Raw genomic sequence first — 23,575 nt, forward strand, 5'->3', positions numbered from 1 at the left:
AGTGTGATTGATGTGTGGATAGGTGTTTTCTATGCAGGTGGCAAGATCAACCAGGTGCAATTAAAATGCAGTACAGAATAGAAAACTAACAGGTCTGTGAAAGATAGAATTCTTGCTGGTTGGTAGGTGATCAAATTCTTATTTCATAGATTCTGTCTTTGACAGGTGAAGAGCACCTACGATTAAAATTACAGAACTGTCCATTCTTTGTAGGTGGAAAAACGTGCAAAATCAGCATTGTATCAAACACTAATTTCCCGCACTGTATATAATCAAGAGAAAGGTTTAGAAGTACAAAACTCATGCATTTCGTAGTATGTCTTGTCAGCAAAATATCACTTGGCACACAAACAAGAACTATTCTGTGGTATGCCGTTTCCTGAAACATGACCCAATTCTGTCATAGATTTCATTATTGGACGCATTCATTTTGAATTGCATTTCAACTACTAACCACTCCTAAGAGTGATACACAATGAAGTATGTCATACTGCCTGGACTTAATTATGGATGTAGATATACTTCATAACAGGCGATTCCCTCTTAGGATCTTAAACAATCACTGCTTTCAGAGCAGTCTAATGGGAGTTTCATACAAAGAATATATTTATTTACCCTCGGAAGACATGTTGGACATGGACAGGAGAGCAATAGTTATAGATAAATCAGTTAACCTTCCCTATCTCATAAAGTAAAGGCCTTTCCTAAGGATTCAAGGGCTTCAGCCGCCCACTGTACTTGGTACTGCAGGACAGCTCTATTCAAGTGACTGGAACAGTACCATTGCCAAAAAAATGTGGATGGCAAGAACACTGTTTCCCACAATAATGGTTTGGGACCCCAACTTCTACCTACACCTATTATTTTACATTGTGTGCTCCTAGTCCCTCCTCATATTGATAGAAATCATACTGTCCTGTGTTATTATCATGCATATCACCAGTTCTGGACAAGATCTATTGCTTACATTATGACACAAATCAGCAGTTATAAAAAAAAAAAAAAAAAAAAAAAAAAAAAAAAGACTGTACATAGGATTTATTTCCTTATTAAATAAATGCTATTTTTTGTAACACCACTGGTTTCAACTATTGATGCAAAAGTTATACAATATTGGTTTTGGCTTTCAAATATTTATTGTCACGTTTTCTCGCCTGTAAAAAGGGTTAAAAACTTGTAATTACCATTTCACCTGTTTTACGTGTTTTAACTAGGGTTTGGCAACATTCTCCCAACCTGACATTCGGCATTTGAATACCCGCTTCTGCAGAGGTTAGAAGTTGCTCTAGAGAGTCGTCGAAAACGTGGATACAACCATAGTCTCAACACTGTCATTTGTAAACACTTTCATAGAGACATAAGAAAAGTTTTTATTGGTACTGATCGAGAGAACAAGCTAGAAGAAGAGCCTGCTAAACGTGGTCCTCCCCCAGCTTCCTGTCATGTGATGAGTTAGGCTCATAGTGTAAGTCTCATAGTGTAAGCCTGACTCATTTTCTTCTTACACAGAGCAGTGCAGTCTTCTCCCAGCTTGTTCTCCCAATCTGTATAGGTCTGAACGCTCAGACCTGGACCAAGCAATACTTTTGACATGTCTCTATGACATGTCAAAAATTTTAACAAATGACAGTGACACTTCAACTAAAATTCTACCTTTATATATGAAAGTAGCTTATTTCCATATATGAAATACTTCAAATGTCAGTGTGCACATTTTACTTATTATAATACACCTTTTTTCTTAGTTATAACTTGCAGTAGTGTGTGATCATGCAGTGTTCTTCATCATGTGGAATATGGACTTATTCTTGCTGTTATCAGTGAATGTCTGCTGGAAGCATTATAGTGTTTCAAATGTGTAACAGTAGTATGTAGGTGCAATGGAATAGGCTGGTGGAAAATAATGGATGCAGTTGTGTCTTTTAAAATGAAACAGGTGCTGTGGGTAAAGGGTCGTGGGGGGCTGACATACAGGTGACTAAGATATATATATATATATATATATATATATATATATATATTACACACGGGTGGGGTATTTAACAGGAAAGAACACTATGTGAAGATAAGAGTTGCATGAGAGATAGGATATAAGTCTTCATGCAGCTAAAGTATACTGTACTTTTTTAACTGAAATTTTTATTGAGTTTTTTTTCAAGATTTTAAACAAATTAGGAAGGTATAATGTAATAAACATATTTTGCATGGAATGATAATAACAGAGTAGCAAAGCTACAAAAAGTATAGCCCAATAGCACAGGCCATCAAAACGAAGGTAATACTTAAGCCGCTACAGTATACTTTTAATCATATAGCAAGGCAGTTTAAGGCTATGTTTCCTCTATGGGATTTTAATGGGAAAAAGGTGGCCAACTATTGATGATGACAACCACAAATAATGATTATCATCATTATTTACAGCCATCGTTATCAATAGACAGCCACCTTTCCCCACTAAATGACGACACATTCTCATAGTGGGAACGTAGCCTTAAGGGGGCATTCACAAGTCCACAAATTTGCAGACTTTACAGACAGGGAAGGAATGTAATGGATTTGTTCCCTGCCTGGCATGATGTGTCAATATCATGCCGGCCGTGGCGAATCTCTTGAATTGCCGCTGCGAGAGCATTAGCTCTCTTGAAAGAAAATAAGGAGGCTCAAATAAGGAGGCTGGTTAGAAGAATATCATGCGCCATCACTGTACTTTATATTTTAAAACTCAATAAAACAATAATTTTGTAGGTTTTAAAATTTAAAATTTCCAGAAGAAAAGTAGATTTAATAATTCTGTTACTAAGTCTAAGCTTCTAATGTTTCTTTGATGCCCAAATCTACAGGAACAGAACACTTCATAGAATAAATTAATGCTGGAAATGATTTATTTGGTGAAATTGTAAAAGCTGAAAATATTTTTTACCACAGAAATTATTCAGGTGTCACAAAAAAAAACATTATATAAAATTATGAACAGATTATATAATTTATTTTAATTTACTTCCAAATAAAGCCTAATATTCTTAATACTCCATTAATTCCTAGGAAATGCAGTAGTAATATGTTCAGGTGTTTCTACTTAGAAGTTAAGTCTGAGATTAACATGTCATGCATAGTGAAATGATATGGATGTCCTTTTAAGTGACTTGCTGTTACGAGGTATTTCTAATGTCCTGAACTTCAAAGTATCATATTTTTAACCACTGCCACATTAACAAGGATATAGCATGAATAATACATCCATGCAAGTATGCCGCATATGTGTTTCATGAGGAACTCTGGCAGACTGTTGCATGCTAACTTTAAAAGCAGTTGAGTGATATGACCCACAGAACTTTGATGTGATGTTTGCAGTCTATGTTGAGACATGGAGTAAAAACATAACATTTCATACAAAGTAGTGTTTGTTGGATTTATTTGTTTAATATATTCAGTACATCAAATACACATATTTGAGTATTTAAAAGATGATATGTGATATGAAATATAAAGCATAGATAACAGGCTTTATTGCATAGGTAATAAGGATACTCTGTGCCCAGGTTCATAGTTATGTTTCTTACTCTGCAACTGATCTAAACTGATACATATGACAAATTAACACTTAGGTAGCTACCTAGGTTGTCAGGCTGAAAATGTCTATCTAGTTCGCCATGTTGCCTTGGCAAAAAATTCCTTCTCGACTGCAAATGTGGCAATTGAATTACTGGATCAACAACTCTACTCCAGAATCTAGTGACTATAAATGCATCTAGGGCTCTTTTGAACTCTTTTTATTGAATTCACTATGGCCCCCATGGCAGAGTTCTATAGCCTTGTTGCTCTCACAGTAAAGTAATCCCCTTCTATGCTGGTGAAGTAGCTTTTTTCCTCTATATGTAGAGACCACCTTGTTATAGATATAGTCCCGGGCACAAATAGATAAGGAGAGATCTTTGTACTGCCCAATGATATATACTTTGTTATTAGGTTATCCTTTAACCATCTTAGCCTTATTGTGGCAATCTTTCTGGGTAATGTAGTCCTTCCATACCATTTATTACTTTGGTTTCTTTGAATCCTCTCCAGCTCCACTATATATAGTGATGAACCTCATCTGCAGCTTCTCAGCCCAAGCTTCCAACCTAGAATGCAGAAAGGGGGCTAAATACTGTATGGTGGCTGCACATTGGGGCCTAATGATATATTGGGCCTGCAGAGTGTGGCCTAACACTATATGGGGGTGGCACAAAAAGCCCTAATATTATATAGAAGGTTCACAGAAAGGCCTAATACTATATGGGAGCTGCATAGAGAAGCCTAATACTATATGGGAGCTGCACAGACATAATACTATATGGGAGTAGTGCAGAGGGGTTTATAGTATATGAGGGAACAGGGGGATCCTAGAGAGGCTGACTACTATATAGAGGATACAAAGGGGTCCAGCTACTATATAGGGGCACCTATACTATATGGAGTTGTCTAATTACCGTATGAATGCACAGAAGGGCCTAAATAATATATAGGGGCACAGAGAAGCCTAACTACTATTTAGAGGCACAGAAGGGTCTAACTACTACATGGAGACAGAGGGTATAACTACTATATGAATGCAAAGAGGGGCTGAACTACTATATGCATGCAAAACATGGCCGCTCTCTGCTAGAAACAGTGTATTTTAGCTTTTAGGTTACGAAGATAAATTGGACCATTCAAATATTCATGTGTGCTTCCTTAACACAGAAAAATGCTTTCATTCTCTGTTGCAAACTGTCAACAAGGTTTTCCCAATCTCCTGAAGTGCGGAAGGTTGAAACAGCTCCATCCCATACCTGTCCCTGCTTGCTATAAAGTCAGCTAAAAGCTGAGTCCTACTTACAAATCTTTTTCCTGCACTGTGCATACAAAATGTGCACAGGTGTGAAACTATGAAACATGGCTCACCTTCCATCTGTCTGTCAATCAAGCAGAGATGGGCCCTCAGCTCTCAGTACTTAGAGGCCTAATAAAACTTTCACTATATTGCACTTGTGTCTCATTGATATCATAGCTAACAGTGTCAGTTACAATTCACATTAAGGGTATATTCACACGAACGGGCTCGCAGCGAGATTCTCGCTGCGAGCCCGGCAGGTCCTGGCAGTTCCCATACACTACATACTTGCTGCGGTCTAAACGACCGCAGCGAGTATGTAATTCTGCCGCCCTTAACTCCTTCTGCTCCCGGCCGGCTCCCCCGCTGTAAGCATACATTACCTGTCCTCGCTGCACGGGTCCGGCGTCCTGCTCTCCCGTCCGGCCAATTAGTGTGTTGCCCAGCCGCAGCCACTGATTGGCCGGACGGGAGAGCAGGACGCCGGGACCCCGTGCAGCAAGGACAGGTAAAGTATGCTTACAGCGGGGGAGCCGGCCGGGAGCAGAAGGGGTTAAGGGCGGTATAATTACATACTCGCTGCGGTCGTTTAGAGATTCTCGCTGCGAGCCCGTTCGTGTGAATATACCCTAAAACTGCTAGCAGTAAGAGGGTACGGCAGGGTATACCAACTCAAGTATCTAATCAGGGTCTTGTTTTCATACATCACAGGTGATTTTACTTGCGAAGGAGCTATAAAATCTTTCTATGGGGCTTAAAAACCTCAGAAAACATTTCAGTCTACCTGGAAAAAAAATAACTCTATACCCACAGCTTACATTAAACCAAAAAATGTACTCAAATTGGGGGAAAATCCATAAAGTATTGTTTGTAGTGTGTTTCAAATTGCCTCCTAACTTTTAGCTAACATCTGGTTGCAGGCAATATGCCAGGAAAAAAAAATACCACAAAAAATGCAGCAACTCTTCCCCAAAAACTGTAAAATGTAAAGGAAATTACAAATCATTGAGAAGGCTTTGTAAAGCAGGCTACAGATAGTCATGCACTGCCTATAAACATTGTGTACATTGTGTGAGCACCAATACTCTTTGCCTTTTTACAACTACAAATTAACCTGGCTAGTTTAAATGATTGTTCTGTGTACAGCAATGCGCTGTGTGATAGTATGCTGCTTATGTTGGAATGCTTTTTATGTGCCTTGTGCTAACATCTGATACCCCAGTTGACTCAGCATATACTATGTTGTGTCCCAAGTCTGACTTTTAAATTCTTTACAACTTTCCCCTTGTGAAGTTTCCAATACTGTGGCCAGACCAGTGTGAGCTGTACTAAATGCTTTGTAGATTCTTTAATTAACTCTATTGGTTCATGGGTGAAATAGTAAGACATAGTAAAGATAGTAAACTGTACAAAGCAGGTTTCTTTTCTTTTCTTTTTTACATTACCTAGTATTGCATCGTTTAATTATAACATTTAATAGAAAGCGAGTGGTAATGTAAGGTTTCTGTAGATCAACTCATATGTAGATAATAGACTATTATTTGTATACATGTTACCCTGTTTCTCCTAAATAGGACCTACCCTGAAAATAAACCCTTGCTTGACTTTGCAGGGTTTTTGGGGTAATAAATATAAACACCCAAAATAAGCCCTAGTTACAGTCAGCGCCTCTAGTGCTAAGTTATGTCATGTGACGTCACCGAGATTTAGAATAGGCATACTGTAGCTCCCAACCATCTGGACAAGTGCCTTACTACTTCCTACCATAGCAGCGCAAAATCTGCTCTCCTGTTTCCGAGTCCTGTCCCCAAGTACACAGATTTGAATGAATGTGTGAATAAATTTGCTCACCTATCACTGATATACTGTATAGGTAACAGTTCATTTTTACTCCCAGACAACATGAGTTTAAAAAAAAAAGCTACTCTATGGAGTACAAGAAAAGAATTGAGCATAATTTGTGATTGATGTTCTTGATGAAGAATAAGATATAACCCAAAAATAAGCCCTAGCCCTTTTTTGAAGAAAAAAAAAAAATTAAAAATAAATAAATAATAATAATAATAATATAAATGATACTTAATTTTATATTTATCACTTGTACCTTATTGGCCCAAATTCAACAATCTGTTTGGGGGAAAAACTGTTTGGTTATGCCATAGCAACCAATCACAGCTTAGCTTATATTCTACTAGATCAGTTTAAAAAATTAAATCTGAGCTGCAATTGTTTGCTATGGAAAAACCAGACCGTTTTTCTCCCCAGGCAGATTGGTAAATGCGGGCCAATATGTCTACTTATTTTGAACATAATTTATTGGTAAAGGAAATAGAATCATACCATACATTTTCTGTACATGCAATTCAGACACATAAATCACCTATTTTGTTTTGTTAATAGTTAATAAGCCAAACACTGCTTTCTACTCTAACTTATTGTGGTGGATAAAAATGGCTAAACCACATAAAAGCACCTTTTATGTTAGGAACAAAGTAAACCATCTTCTAACTGTATACTCTTCTTTTGGAAGGATGGTCAATGATAATGAAACATTGATGTTAGGATTTCTTTGTTGATAAAGATTGATGGTTGGGAAACCAGCCAATTTACCATGGAAAGAACGCTAATTTATAGATGAGTGAATCAGGTGACCTCATCTTTTGTTAGATGTAGACTACTGCTTGGATTACATCAACAATCTACCTGCCTGTGGATTTCTATCACATTTGGACTAGTGTACTCTTAAACTTTATTGTAAACATGTTATTATTTATGTTTTTCAAAATCTAAATCAACACTAGATGTGATATAAAGCAAGTTTGTAATTTACATTCATTATTATTTATTTACACTTCCTGTGTTCTGATCCCCCCCCCCCCCATAGAGTCTAAACACAGAAGGTCCAGTCATGTGACACATTGAACCGTGACACTGTACAGGCTAGGACTTCCTGCGTTTAGTGTCTTTTTTTCAACCAAAATCTGCCTTCAGGAGACTGGACCTGGATTTCAGTATAGCTTTGTTTTATAGCATGATAACAAAAAAAAATAATGAATTTAAATTGCAAATTTGCTTTATTTCACATCTACTGTGGATTTAGACATAGAAAGGTACACGTTAAGTATTGTGCAAAGTTTTAGGCAGAATTGGATGCAAATTCCCATTATATGGCAGCAGCTTAACAGCCTGGCTTGGGTCTCCTGTGCACAGATCTTACAAGCGCGGCTGTCAGCATCACATCTAGGCTTCCCTACTAACTGCTTTAAATGGAGAATCCTTAGATCCTGGTGGTCCATTACATGCTGTGGTCAAATCATGATCACAACTTTCAACAAATAGGTCTCTTTCACCTCTTTGGCAGCCCAACGACACCATTGCCAGGAGTGGACAGATTTCCATGGCAGCTGGGGGCCTTTTAAAGCCCCCCAGACTGCCATGTATTAAAAAAAACTATATACAGTATTCATTATGCTGACCCAGAAAATAATAGTTTAATGTTACTTTTCCTGCACAGAGTCTATAAAAGAAAAAAATAGGGACATTTTTCTCATCCGCCCCCCATAAAATGTTTATAAAATTCAGTAAGTTATAGAAAGCCAAAATCGTGCCATTGAAAAGTATAACTTGTTCAGCGTAAAAACAAGCCTCCATATGCCTCTTTTAGGCAGAGGGAAAAAAAAGTACAAATATGTGCTAAATAAAACATCTTCCGAAGAAGACTATTGGTGAACATTAAGGGTTTTGGTGGACAATAAACTATAGTGTCCGGCAGCAGCTGCCAAAGCTAACAAAAAAATTGGATGCATTAAAAGAGTCAGAACACACATGGAATATGGACTATTGGGCACAATATCAAGCACCTTTATTTAGAAAGGACATTGCTAATCTAAAGTGAGTGCAGAGGAGGAGGACCAAAGTAATTCAGGGAATGGGTAGATTAGAGAAACAAGACACGTTTTCAAGCTTGGAGTTGTTTAGTTTGGAAACAAGACATCTTTCGGGCGTTCTGATCACAATGTACAGTCATGGCCAAAAGTTTTGAGAATGATACAAATATTAATTTTTACAAAGTCTACTGCTTCAGTTTTTAAAATGGCAATTTGCATATACTCCAGAATGTTGTAAAGAGTGATCAGCTTAACAGCAATTACTTGCAAAGTCAATATTTGCCTCGAAAATGAACTTTATCCCCCAAAACAGATTTCAACATCATTGCAGCCCTGTCTTAAAAGGACCATCTAACATCGTTTCAGTGATTGCTCCATTAACACAGGTGTGGGTGTTGATGAGGACAGGGCTGGAGATCAATCTGTCATGATTAAGTAAGAATGACACCACTGGACACTTTAAAAGGAGGCTGGTGCTTGGCATCATTGTTTCTATTCTGTTAACCATGATTATCTCTAAAGAAACATGTGCAGTCATCATTGTACTGAACAAAAATGGCCTAACAGGGAAGAGTATCACAGCTAGAAAGATTGCCCCTCAGTCAAAAATCTATTGCATCATCAAGAACTTCAAGGAGAGAGGTTCCATTGTTGCAAAAAAGGCTCCAGGGCACCCAAGAAAGACCAGCAAGCACCAGGACCGCCTCTTAAAAGTGTTTCAGCTGCGGGATCGGGCTAACAACAGTGCAGAGCTTGCTCAGGAATGGCAGCAGGCAGGTGTGAGTGCATCTGCACGCACTGTGAGGCTGAGATTCTTGGAGCAAGGCCTGGTCTCAAGGAGGGCAGCAAAGAAGCCACTTCTCTCCAGAAAAAACATCAGGGACAGACTGATATTCTGCAAAAGGTACAGGGAGTGGACTGCTGAGGACTGGAGTAAAGTAATTTTCTCTGATGAATCCCCTTTCCAATTGTGTGGGACATCTGGAAAACAGCTTATTCGGAGAAGATGAGGTGAGCGCTACCACCAGTCTTGTCTCATGCCAACTGTAAAGCACCCTGAACCCTGCCCCATTCATGTGTGGGGTTGCTTCTCAGCCAAGGGAATCGGCTCTCTCACAGTCTTGCCTAAAAACACAGCCATGAATAAAGAATGGTACCAGAATGTCCTTTAAGAGCAACTTCTCCCAACCCTCCAAGAGCAGTTTGGCGATCAACAATGCATTTTCCAGCATGATGGAGCACCTTGCCATAAAGCAAAGGTGATAACTAAATGGCTTGGGGAACAAAACATAGAGATTTTGGGTCCATGGCCTGGAAACTCCCCAGATCTTAATCCCATTGAGAACTTCTGGTCAATCATGAAAAGACGGGTAGACAAACAAAAATCAACAAATTCTGATAAAATGCCAGCATTGATTGTGCAAGAATGGACTGCTATCAGTCAGGATTTGGTACAGAAGTTGATTGAGAGCATGCCAGGGAGAATTGCAGAGGTCCTGAAAAAGAAGGGTCAACACTGCAAATATTGACTTGCTGCATTAACTCATTCTAACTGTCAATATAAGCTTTTGTTACTCATAATATGATTGCAATGATATTTATGTATGTGATAAAAACATCTGACAAACACATAAAAACCAGAGGGCAGCAGATCATGTGAAAATACAATATTTGTGTCATTCTCAAAATTTTTGGCCATGACTACAAATATATGCATGGACAGTAAGATTTTTCTAGTGGTCTTTTTACACCTAGGTCTGTAACTATGACAAGGGGGCATCCTCTACATCTAAAGGAAGGATGGGGATTCTTTACTTTAGGAGCAGTGAGACTGTAGAACTCCCTGCCACATGCTGATGCAGGTTTAGTATGTCCATGAACTGCATTAAATGGTGCAGGTTGAATAACACAGACGTATAAAATATAACAACTGCACTCATCTCCAAGTTCATGCTAATTATGCCATATTTTTATTTATTTTTCCAAAGTGAAAGCCAAAACTTAGGCACATTTCAAGACATTACATATTATGGTGTTAGTATACCCAAACACAGAACTTTCAGGTTGCTTCGTCCTTTGTCAATCAGATACAAAGAAGAGAGAAAGGGGCATCTTTCTGTTTATGTACTTGCCATCCAGGTGCGGGCAGCATTGTCACCTGTCTGGAGCAGTGAGGAGGGAGGAGTGCAAGTGAAGTGCCGCCAGGCTACTGCAGGGAACTTCTGGTGTATGTAGTAGCTGTGTAAAATAATTAAATAACTCTATGAATAATGCATATAACATAGACTAAATTAGCATATTTAACCTGGAACTTAAATCTCCCTAGTGACAAATACAAATTCACTTTTCTGATTAAGCAGTTTATAAAAATAAAACTTGATTCTACATTTGACTTCACTAAATGTTTAGCAAAATTAACATTATGGTTAACATTGCCTCAGCTTTGCAAGTCTTGCTATATTTTTATACTCTTATTGTGGTTATTCTGGTGCTTGCATCAAAATTAAATCAAAACTGCCTAATAGTAAGGCCTCATTCACACCCCCATATTTTTGGGGGATCTGCAACTGCGGAAAAATTATGATTTACACGTTTGTAATTTTATGAATTTATGATTCCACACATTACATTGTGTGAACAGCTATTATTTCCGGACACTGTTCACATTAAAGAACATAACGCTGTGTGAACACAGCGGGCAGCATTGCATTGACCTCAATGCAATGCCGCCCCTGCAGTAAAGAACAGATGCTGATTCCATCTCAATCAGCATCCGAAAAATTACGTAGTGTGAACATAGTCATAGGCTGTATCCATGTTTTCCTGACAGCCCCAGGACGGCATCTAATTTCTCCAGACGCCAGGAGTCAAATGCGAGGCATTCGGGTTCAGAGAACGTTGCCGGACCCAAACAGTTTGTCAAGTCCGCTCAACAATAATAGCAATTCTAATGTATAGCGTGAAATGACAGTCTCTTTATAAAACTGAATCTTAAAATTAGTATTCAGAAACATACAACTAAAACACCAAGTGATGTTACCATTGTGTTCTAATGTACAAAATTAGAAATATGACACAGCTCAAGAACTATGCTAATACAAAATTTACATAAATGTTTTTTACAAAAAGAAAATTATTTGTCTAAAATTATTTTATGGATTTGTTAAGATTTTCCTCTCGTATCATTACAGTATTGTAATATAATCACTAAATATTACTTTTTATACTATGAAACACCTATTTAATAATGTATTAGACACAGGGCTCTTGTTCTAATGGGTAGCATGCAATGTGACGTTTCACTTTGGTCCAGACACATTAGAATTGGTGTTAAAGTATGAGGCTCCAGGCTTTCTAGAAACAGACACTGTGAAGAACTGTCTAATCATTTATGTTGCCTTATGTCCTTCTCATCTTTGCTTTGACTGACAGTTTGTAAATATGCTCGGGGTCAGCGAGCCTTTCATCTTTTGGAAAAGTTACAGAGTTGTTGATAGTATTACACTCTATTTGGTGACTTCACAGTTACATAAAATGTTAACTACAAGTTGGCTTTAGATGTTCTAAGTTTCACGCTCCATTCACCAAATGACCTCCCTACAAATATGTGTTAACTATCGCTACATGTTACTAAATTAAATACCGATTTTTAATGAAAATAGGATGAAAGGAAGCTTTTTGCTGCATTATTTAAAGTGGATTCTTACAAAGTGCATTAAATATGGTCCGTATTTATGTTTAAAAGGATACATGTATGTTTTGGCCCGAATTCACACACTGCAGTTTACTGCAGTAACGGCCGGATGAACTTAATTTCTTTTGAATTGGGATGTGGGTGCATTCGGGTGTTCCCACATTCCAATTACCCATAGCACACAATGTAAAGTGCAGCCGGAGCCGTCGTTCCCATTGTCTGCACAGTCAGTTTTGTGCGGCTGCTATTCAATGAATAGCGGCCACACAAAACTGACATGTCAGTTTTCTGTGTGGCCACAATGAAACCCAGCCAGGGTCTATGCTATGTGTATACACTCCGGCCGGGATTTCAGAGACTTCAATGCAATGTATATTTTTAATTAATCGTGGGCGGTGCTCCAATTTGCAACAACGGCCGTGATTAATTGAAAATACTTTTTGTGTGAACTTAGCCTTGGCATGCGTTGTTTTGCTTCTATTGATGGCCTGATTGACCTTAGACTGGTAGGACCATACAGAGCAGAAGCCAGTCCTATTATAAATGCCTGACCAAATCCCTGACCAGACCCCAACCAGACACTCAGGATGACCAGTCTAAAGACCAGACCATCAGGCCAGATCCCTTTAAATTTAAGCCTTAAATCTTTATATTAAGGTTGTCTTCCCCCATCAGTTCATCTGTCGATGCCCAAACAAAACAGAATGCGTGCCATTTTCCCATGCAAGTTATTTCCCATGAAATTCAGATACTGTAATAATGCTTAGCTTAATTTAAAAAAAAATTGTTTGAACGGTTTCATTGTATTTTCGTATTCATATATTCCAGCAAATATTCAACATTATAATACCATGGATACATTATAATACATAGATGTTTTGTTTTGTATGATGACATCAAACAACAAACTCTGTTCATGTTTCCAACACACTGTAGAAAGCAAAATGGATGTGCAAAGCTTGCGTTTTCTCTGTGCTCTCAGGACATGCCAATGATTATTTTTGTGTCTTTAACTTGATTTTCCAGGAACCTGTTTCAAGTTGTCCTCTGCCAACTATGACTCTCCCCCTCCTCCAGTCACAATGTGCCCCTTTTAACTAAGCAGAGTTTGTCACTGCGCCCTTCTCCCCTTGTAGTTATGTCCATGATATTGGCATGTCACCAAGTGCATTCTGCACTATAGGGCTATGTTCTTTATGATTTTTTGGGGTCGTCATTACCAACATATGGCCATTATTTGGTGCTCCAGAAAGATGACTGTCGTTTTTACGTTGTTGGAACATAGCCTAGAAGTGATGTGGCCTAAATTCACAATTAAACAAAACATAAACTATGTTCCCATGCCGTCTTCTTTTGGACATTTGGCCCAACCGAAATAATCACTATTATTTGGCCCTTAAAATGACGGCTGTTTTAAAAGACAGCTGTCAAACGGCCAAAAAGAGACAGTGTGGGAACATACCCATATACTCTAATTCTTCTATTTAATCAATGGCAGAAACCATTCCTGGCAACAAGCAGTAGGAATCTCACACAGAAGTTTTATCCTTCTCCGCTCTACTGACATCCCCCAAAATTAATGATCATGTGAATTGAGCCTAAGAGACATGCTACTCCTTGTTTTAATCCGTTTTATTTATTATACGTAATTGTGTTTTAATGGATCAGAATAAAGCATCTCTCCTGGAACTGTCACGTACATATATCTTATATTTTTATGGAATAATCATTAGATAACACACCCTATGCCCTTGCCTTATTTTTCTTTATTAATAACAGGCTACATCATTGTTTAGCATATGTTTTGTATCTGATGTCTTGGTAAATTTGGGTCATATATTCCATTTATAACTGAATTTGTGAGAACAGAATAATAGATGTAACTCTCCTTGCACATAACGGTGTCTTTGTTAGTTGTCAATTTGCAATTTTTGAATGTCTTCCAGATGAAAGAAAACGTAAAATGATCTCTCTATCTTGTATAAGTATATTAAAATAATGTTGATCAGTCTCCTTTTAGTATCTGTGGGTTGTCAAAACCATGTTTCCTTTATTAATAAAAATTTAATTTATCCTCTGAAAAAGAAGGAAAAAAAAATCATTGTTAAAATGCTCTTGAAATAGCGGCCTTCATCATTACAGCAGGATTTAGACATCATATACCTGAGCACAAGTATGAACAAGAAAATCCCTGTTAAGTTGTCCTCTAGCACTTTGTTGAGAGCAATCACAAGCCATTTAGGAATTTAAGGATGTTGTGTGAAGCCCTGTGCAAATTGTTTCTATGCAAGGGCAAAACTGTCTGATGTTAATGTTAGTTGGAGTAGCACTGCTAAATATCTATACAGCGTGCCCAGACCCTGTGGCTCCAAGTGAACATCGCAGCTGAATAGTAGACAGTCCCTGGCCTCAGTATTTCTCTTTACAATGTAACAGTTGGCTTCTCTACCACTAGAGACAATGAATTAGACTAAAAAGATATGAAAATATATTGAGCACATTGTTGTCTTCAAATCCTTTCAAATATATAGCGGTTGACCAAGGACAACTTTAATGCATAAAAGAGCATTTGTCAGTTCATTCACAATATGCTCTCTTTATCTATAATGCATTTAAAATAGTGTCTGCAGTGCTACTTGAGTAGAGGAAATGCGTTTGGAACATCTTTGTGTCCTGGTGCTTATTGAATCTTACACAAGGGGATGGGAACAAGGTTTGTAGTCAATTCAGAGGTGGCAAAACACAGAGCCCTACTGACTTCCTGCACTACTTGCCCCTTAATTCTGCCACTTATAGACAAACAGTAAATACAGTATGTGCACACTGAAGTGATGTTTCAAGTTGTCACATTTACAATGATTTAAAGGGAAAATAACAGCAAGTTGGAAGACTCTAACCTGCTATGTTCCCATAGCAGGTTAGAGCAATAAATGAAGGTACCTTTCTTACCTTAATCCTTAGTGCCGTTTTTGTAAAATCTTTCAACTTAATTAATATGTACATTTTAGTGCACTGGGGACGGGACTACATCCCTAACTGCACTGATCCACCCTGACTGCCAGCTGCCTCTCATTGAATACTTAGTTGGTGCACAGCAGTGACATTACTCCAGCCACACATCACTGCTGATTGCCAGATGAGTATAAATGAGGAGACGCAGGCCGGAGGAAAATCTGTGCCCCCAATGCACAAAACTGCTTCATTTACATATTATGTAAACTGAAGATTTGACAAAAACAGTGCTGAGGATTACGGTGAGGATTAAGCTTAGTTAGGCCCCCTCTATGAATCCATAATATAGTAAGTAGGCCCCCAGTAGATAACAACTCCCCAGTAGTTAGTACCGCCAGTAGGTAATATCCTGCTGGTAGTTGATGCTCCAAGTAAAGTGTATCCATCAATGTAGGCAATTCCTCTGTAGGTAGCCCCCAATGTAGAAAGTCCCCCTGTAGGTAGCTCCTTGGCAGTTATCCTCCCTGTAGTTAGTCCCCCTGGAGGTTTCCACACAAGTAAATGATATCCCCAAAGTAGGTAACCCTCCTGCAGGTAACCCCATATGTAGGCAATTCCCCTGTAGGTAGCCCCAAATGTAGGCAGTCCCCCTGTGGGTAATCCCCCAGTAGACAGCCTCCCCTCCCTAATGTAGGCATCACCCAGTAGGCATCTCTCTGTAGGTAGTCCCCCTGTAAGTACCCCCCATTGTTAGGCATTCTCTGTTTAATTTAAAGGGGGGGAAGCCATACTTACCTGGCTGTAGTCCTCTAAGGTCTCTTCACTCTACTCTGCAAGTGCACAAGTTAAGTAACTTGTGCACTAGAGCACTGGAGGGAGCAGTGTCTTGTGGCAGGAAACATGATGCTGCCTGCAACTACTAGAGTGGTTGGGGGAGGCAATCACTTCTCTCTCTCTCTCTGTCAATCACAGCTACATCTTTAAAATGTGGGCATTTATTAGGAGCGTTCACTGTTAAAGTGCCAGGTGCAGCTCCGGCCTGGGATTACTGGGTGCTGACACAGGCAGTGCTTCCCCCCTCTAAAAGCAAGGTGCACCACTAGTGGCAACCACTTCAAGTGGCCTCACAAAAGACATGTTCTGCCTACATATTCCACAGGGACTTACTCTTCACGGTAAAGGGAACCCTCTACTACATAGGCCAACTTCCCCTTCCACTCACACCTCTAAAGGGGGTCCCCCATATACTTTCAAATGGCATCAGACCTTTTCATACTCCCCTAAGGCTACTTCCATGCAGTGTTGCAGAACAGTAAAATGGTACCATCAAACCAGTACTAGGCTCTTCCAGTGTCTATAGCAGTACCGACACCTCTCTAGGTTTCTTTGTTTATGGATTTATGGACTTTTATATCTGTGGCACAGAGCACCATTTATCCCTTAACCTAGGTCTGATCGCTGCGGATGTGCAAACCATGGTGCCGATCAAAGAAAGTGTGTAGTAGTGCCGATTGAGTTTTTTCTTTTTTCCACATGTGTGGCATATCTAATGTTGCTTTGTGACTGTTAAACCTTACTTATATTGGGTGATGTTGTTCTGGTCCTAAATTAAAGGGATTATCCTGAAAACATGACCAATTTCATTCAGAAACAGCACCACTCTTGTCCTCAATTTGGTTGGGGTTTTTCAATTCTATTATAACACACAACCTGGAGACAGAGCTGTGCCTTTTTTTATCTTAAATAACCACTTTAAGTAGCAGTAGAGAGTTGCCCACTATAGTAGTAAGTAGAGAGGTGAAAACTATTTTTTTAGAATAGCCTACAGCCTTTTAAATATTAGCTATTATTTTTCTATTGACAAACGACATATATTTAATTTATTGTGGATTGTTAAGCTGTTTATTTCTGTTAAAAAGCAGAATGTAGCATGTATTCTATGTTAGAACACATACCATTTGATATTAGGGCCTGAAACATATCCCCCAAGTGTCCCTCTTTTGGAGGTACAGTCCCTACCTTTGAGACAAGTCCCTCTTTATGCCTTACATGTCCCTCTTTTTGACCTAGGATTTCGATTTGCAACAATAAACGTTTTGTGTTGCTCTAGAAAGAGTCTGTTTTTTTTCACTTTATAATAGATCCAATCTTGCCTATTTTTCCATCATGTGGTGCACATTGGATCCTTAATATTGTTATATCCAGATGAATCATGTGACATTATGCCCCTTTCTCACATGCAGACTCTATTGATTTCTATGGCTCCATACACACATCTGTAGGAGTTACAAATCCCTTTTCGGGCCATGGTCCATGACACAAATGATAACGTCATTGCACGATCCATGTCACCTATTTGACAGTGGGTCCCTGCAAATGCGGACAGTTACTGAAACACATTCATAATCCTGTCCGTGGTTACGGGTCCCTAATTACAGACAGGGTTACTAATGTGTGAATGGGAACCTAGGATACAGGATCTGCTGCAGATTTGCAGATATCAATGTAAATAAATGCAGGCAGTGCAATCAGTCTGCAGCAGATCCTGTATGTGTGACTGCATCCTTGAGTATAGAAAAGTCTGTAAAATTTTCCTAGAGTGAACCACAAGTGTCCCTTTTTGGCTGTCCAAAAAGTTGGGAGGTATGCCTGAAACACGCAAATGTATTCTGTTTTTCTGGTAACCAGAACTCATATGGTGGTGTTGTGAAGACACAAATAGGCTTGTGGACACATATGGTGCATTCAGATAAACAATGGAACAGGATAGAGAAGTATGTCAGGATTGTGTACATGCCATCAGTTATCTAATTTATTGGGGTTAGTCACAGAGTCAGCCAGCTGAACCAGCCATCTTTTTTTAAGAATTTTAGCATAAAGGAATATTTAAAATATGCCTGTCGGATAGAAAACGCAAGATTTTTTCACTTTCTTCAGTTAGAGATCCTTAGTGGTTAGTTTAATGGTTAAAATTTGTTGTTATATCATTTTGCATTTTGGCCCTGATTCCAGTGATTCTTTATGATTGGGGAATGGCCAGTGTTGTGCCCATCTAAAAGAATTGTAGTAGAGAGCAATCAACTACAGACCAGTTGGCTAGACATGTGTAGTAGTAGAAATAAATGAAACCATTAGTTTTGATATATTTATTTATAGTGTAAATCAAGGTAAAATGGATCGTAACAGATGGTACGCAAGAGCATCTGTAATAGCATTTTTTTTTGTTTTTCCATAAAATGGATACGATGAACAGACAGCAAAAAAAGCAGTGTAAACCTAGCCTTTTGCACTTGGAGAAAAGGAATGCCCTACCAAGCATCATATAGCATTGTCAGTTCTGCATTAACCAATACTTGAGAAAAAAGGATTTAGGGGTAGTGATTTCGGACAGCCTTAGGGTACAAACCCACTTGCCGGATCTGCAGCGAGTCTCCTTGCTGCGTTTTTGCAGCGAGACTCGCTGCAGATCCCGGCCCTATACTTCCAATAGCAGAGAAACTCGCAGCAGGGATGTACATCCCTGCTGCGATTTTGTCTGCAGCCCGCCCCATTAACCCCCCGGCTGCCAGACATTATACATTACCGGGTCCCCGTTCCTGCTTGCTTCGGGGCTCCCGGTGTCTTCACGGCCCGCCCGGCCAATCAGTGCGCTGCGGCGGGGCAGCGCACTGATTGGCCGGGCGGAACGTGCCGGGAGCCGCCGAAGCAAGCAGGAGCGGGGACCTGGTAATGTATATCCTGCCCGCCCCCTGCAGCCCCGATCGCCCCGCAGCCCCCGGCCGCACGATCGCCCCCAGCCCCGCAGCCCCCGGCCGCACGATCGCCTGCAGGCCCCCAGCCCCCGGCCGCACGATCGCCCGCAGCTCCGCAGCCCCCGGCCGCATGATCGCCCGCAGCCCCCAGCCCCGCAGCCCCCGGCTGCACGATCGCCCGCTGGGGGCGATCGTGCGGCCGGGGGCTGCAATGCTGGGGGCGATCGTGAGGTCGGGGGCTGCACAGCTGGGGGCGATCGTGTGGCCGGGGGCTGCGGGCGATGGTGCGGTCGGGGGCTGCGGGGCTGGGGGCGATCGTGCGGCCAGGGGCTGGGGGCGATATACATTACCTGATCCCGGCTCCTGCTTGCTTCAGCGGCTCCCGACACGTTCCGCCTGGCCAATCAGTGCGCTGCCCCGCCGCAGCGCACTGATTAGCCGGGCGGGCCGTGAAGACACCGGGAGCCCCGAAGCAAGCAGGAACGGGGACCCGGTAATGTATAATGTCCGGCGGCCGGGGGGTTAATGGGGCGGGCTGCAGACAAAACCGCAGCAGGGATGTACATCCCTGCTGCGAGTTTCTCTGCTATTGAAAGTATAGGGCCAGGATCTGCAGTGAGTCTCGCTGCAAAAACGCATCAAGGAGACTCGCTGCAGATCCGGCAAGTGGGTTTGTAACCTTAGAATGAATCACCGATGCAGCCAGGTATTCCCTCTTTCTGAAGACAGTGCATCATTCTCTGCTATCTTAAGAGGTATGGCTGGATCTTGTCTTTGAGCTCAATTTCCACACATCTAATCAGTTCCACAGCCTATATGACCATCTCCCGGTCATAAACATATATATATGTGATGTGGGAGGGGAGTGAACAGGGTGGGACAAATAATTTTGGGTAGTTTAGAACTAGGACATATCGGTAAGTAACACAATATGCTTCTGCAGCATTTTTTGTTTACATAATGCCCCTTTTGATATACTGTATGTCATTGATAACATCAAAGATTACAATACAGCACAAACAATAACATGCTGTATATGAGTATATATCAGTATTTCCGCTGGTGATCACAAGGAGCTCTAGCTAACTTTTAAAAATAGACAATGTGTTGTCCATCAGTATCAGCATGCTGCAATTTAATTTTTTTTAATATTTTTATAAACGCCACAAGTAGACATAAGGGAAGTATTAGTGAGTTTGTAAACTAAAAAAATACTCGCTTGTGGCTGCTGGCAGAGAATGGGTGTACACATGGATGTTGCATTTGTTTATAATTAGGTTTATTTTAATCAATTTTTTAATAATCTATATGAATGGTGTTTTTGATACTGGAGCAGTATGGATAATAAAATACAGTACATTTTTGTTTCTGTAGCTAAGCCCACAATAAAACATAATTTACCTATTTGCCATATTGTTTATTTGATAGGATTGCGGTTTGATTATTTATGCTGATGAGCCATGTGGGTTACAGGACATTACAAATGAAACAATTTCTGGGCTATCATATGCTAGTCAAAGAAGGTGTGAAACTGGAGATGCCAAAGGTATATGAAATTGCATGCTAAAAAACTTTACTCTCTTTATTATGTGCATATATTTCCAATATACTGTCTTCTTAAAGCGACTCTGTACCCACAATCTGACCCCCCCAAACCACTTGTACCTTCGGATAGCTGCTTTTAATCCAAGATCTGCCCTGGGGTCCGTTCGGCAGGTGATGCAGTTATTGTCATAAAAAACAACTTTTGAACTTGCAGCCGGTGCCAAACGGGAGTATCTGTGCCCTAACTTTGCACCCCCCTTCGTCCCTCCTTCCCACTCTCCTCATCATTAGGAATTCTCCAGGCAGATTGTCTCCTATTCCGCACCTGTGTCAGCCCGGCACATGGACATGGATCAATAGGCCACCTGTGCAATGTTCAGCATGGAGAAAATGTTCCAGTGGCATTCCTAATGATGAAGAGGGTGGGGACAAGGAATGGAGGGGTGGTGCAAAGCTAGGGCACAGATACTCCCATGTGCCACGGGCTGCAAGTTTGAAAGTTGTTTTTTAGGACAATAACTGCATCACCTGCTGAACAGACCCCAGGACAGATCTTGGATTAAAATCAGCTATCCGAAGGTACAAGTGGTTTGGGGGGGTCAGATTGTGGGTACAGAGTCGCTTTAAATAAAGGCCTTGCACACTGCACACAGCATGTCATTATATGTCAGTGATCCACCAATGTCCTGCTGCTTCCACTTAGAAGCTGACTTTTCTAGGCCCTACTGGGTCAAAGAGAGTGCTGCTACTGCTTCTTCTTTTACCTTCAACTTTCAGTCCTAGGCCCTGTGAGGTCACTTACACTGTGGCTAATGCAGTCAAGCCTCTTACAGGGCAAGTAAATCTTACGCCTGTCTGTCTTTGGCATCAGGTCACTGAGGCTGCTGTTACACTACTTACTGCCTCCCTTAGTAATACTCTTTAAGGGTCTGTTTACACGGTTATTAAAAACCATTCTTTTTTGTTGCATTTTTTTATGCTTTTTTTTTTTTTGAGGGGGGGGGGGGCACATAAGCACTTTTTAATACCTAGGCTTAATTCCCTGATGAAAATTAAATGTTGGAGGTGGGGGCCAGCTGCAGTGAGCAGCCTGTCCTTTGCGGTTAATGACAGGCTGCGTGTCATTAACCCCTTAAACGCCACAGGGGTTAAAGTCTAAGTGACAGGGGCAGTCCCCTGTCACTTACTGATTGGGACCGCCGCAGTGTGACTGTGGGGTCTCGATCGCTGTATCGGACCGCCGGAGGTCTCTTACCTGCTTCCATGCAGTCCGATTGGCTTTCTGCTCATTGAGCCTGCCACAGGCCTTTTACACTGATCAATGCTATGCCTATGTGTACAGTGTATGTAATGTAATGCAAACTGCTTTTTTATTATAAAAATGCATTTTTTGGCTAATAAACCCAATAACAAAGTTTCTTAAAATTGCCTGTACTATTTATTTCTGCAAAAAAATTTAATAACAGTGACACTTTAAAAATAATACAATAATGAGGGGAAAAAAAACAAAAAAAAAACCCTATATTTTATTTCCATCAGGGGAATCAAACTCTGGAAAAACTTTTGTTTTACCTCTAGACTACAGCTACAACACAGTTAGGCTTAGAGATTCAACTATATCTGATTGCAGATGAGTCCTCTGTAGGCAGTCCTCAGAGACATTGGTTGACAGCGTTAGTGAGCAGTAGGCCAGGCAGTAGAATTATTCATTAAGAAAGGAAAGGAGAAAGCAGTGGTGAGGTGTGCCAGAGTACAGAACACTGATCTACTGATCCACAACTCCTCTTTGACTCATTCATTACAGAAGGAGAACCCAGATTGAGGATAATCTACTCTATGGACAAATTACAGAAGGTAACATGCTCACTGGGGGACTGCTGACCACAGCACACTGTCAGCATGTGGGGCCCGGGTGTTCACAGATTCCCTTTAACTGGGTATAGGCAACTTCCTAGATGGTTTTCCTAACAGGGTGAATTAGTCCATTACTAATTTTTTTTTTTTTGTATCTGTGACTTTACAATCTGTATTTTTAAAAATATGCAGTTATAATGAGCAATAAACAACAGATGCATGAAAGGTTTTTGTATTTTGTGTAGGTCATTGGTTGGTTCCCTGTTTGAGCTGCTCGGACAACCGGACTTGTGACTGGAGGGCAATATCGTGGCAGCCATTTCAATGTCATTATCCAGTGTTACAGAATCATGAGCTACAGCAATGTCTGACAGATAGAAAGGTATTATGTATGACATCATTTTTGTGGCAACATTTTAGTTTGAGGCATGTACTTCATAAGATGTCTGATGGCGTTCTGTGCTATTAGGAACTAGGAGATTAGCCGAAAATCCTTTAAAGGGAACCTGTCAGTCGTAATTCATGTTCCAAACAGTTGGCACTGTTAGATAGCTGTTAGCTCAAAGAGACACATGGGGGTAGATTTATTAAACTGGTGTAAAATAGAATTTTCTTATTTGCCCCTAGCAACCAATCAGATTCCACCTTTCATTTTTCAAAGAATCTGTGAGGAATGAAAAGTGGAATCTGATTGGTTGCTAAGGGCAACTAAGAAAATTCTACTTTACACCAGTTTGATAAATCTCCCCCTGGTACCTTTTACATATCTGTCTGAGCTTCCAAGATGTAGAGAAATGCTTTTATAACCTGGTACACAGAGGCTTTTCTAAGCTCATAGAAAGCTTTAAGCCGTAACACTGTTTTTTTTGCATTTTGCATTTTGGGACTTTTACTTGTGTGAAGATAGCCTATAAGTTGTATGAAGTGATCTCCCAACTGCAGCACAAGACTAATAAAATGCCCCCCCCCCCCCCCCAAAGTAAAAGGAAAAACATCCCACTTGGGCGTCTCCCTTAGTTACCAGATGTAAACATGTTGC

The 23,575-nt window shown here is 40.3% G+C and overlaps 1 protein-coding gene across 1 annotated transcript in view; it reads left to right on the top strand.

Annotated features, from left to right (window-relative positions):
• CPED1 (cadherin like and PC-esterase domain containing 1) overlaps window positions 1–23,575 on the top strand; it is a 178,782-nt gene that overhangs the window by 133,979 nt on the left and 21,228 nt on the right. Inside the window, exons 16-17 of the mRNA XM_069976564.1 lie at window positions 20,566–20,683; window positions 22,782–22,918. Coding sequence (XP_069832665.1) covers window positions 20,566–20,683; window positions 22,782–22,918 — 255 coding nt within the window. The remainder of the gene's footprint in view (window positions 1–20,565; window positions 20,684–22,781; window positions 22,919–23,575) is intronic.

The sequence above is a fragment of the Dendropsophus ebraccatus genome, chromosome 1 (genome assembly GCF_027789765.1).
Source record: "Dendropsophus ebraccatus isolate aDenEbr1 chromosome 1, aDenEbr1.pat, whole genome shotgun sequence".
Classification (NCBI taxonomy): Eukaryota; Metazoa; Chordata; class Amphibia; order Anura; family Hylidae; genus Dendropsophus; species Dendropsophus ebraccatus.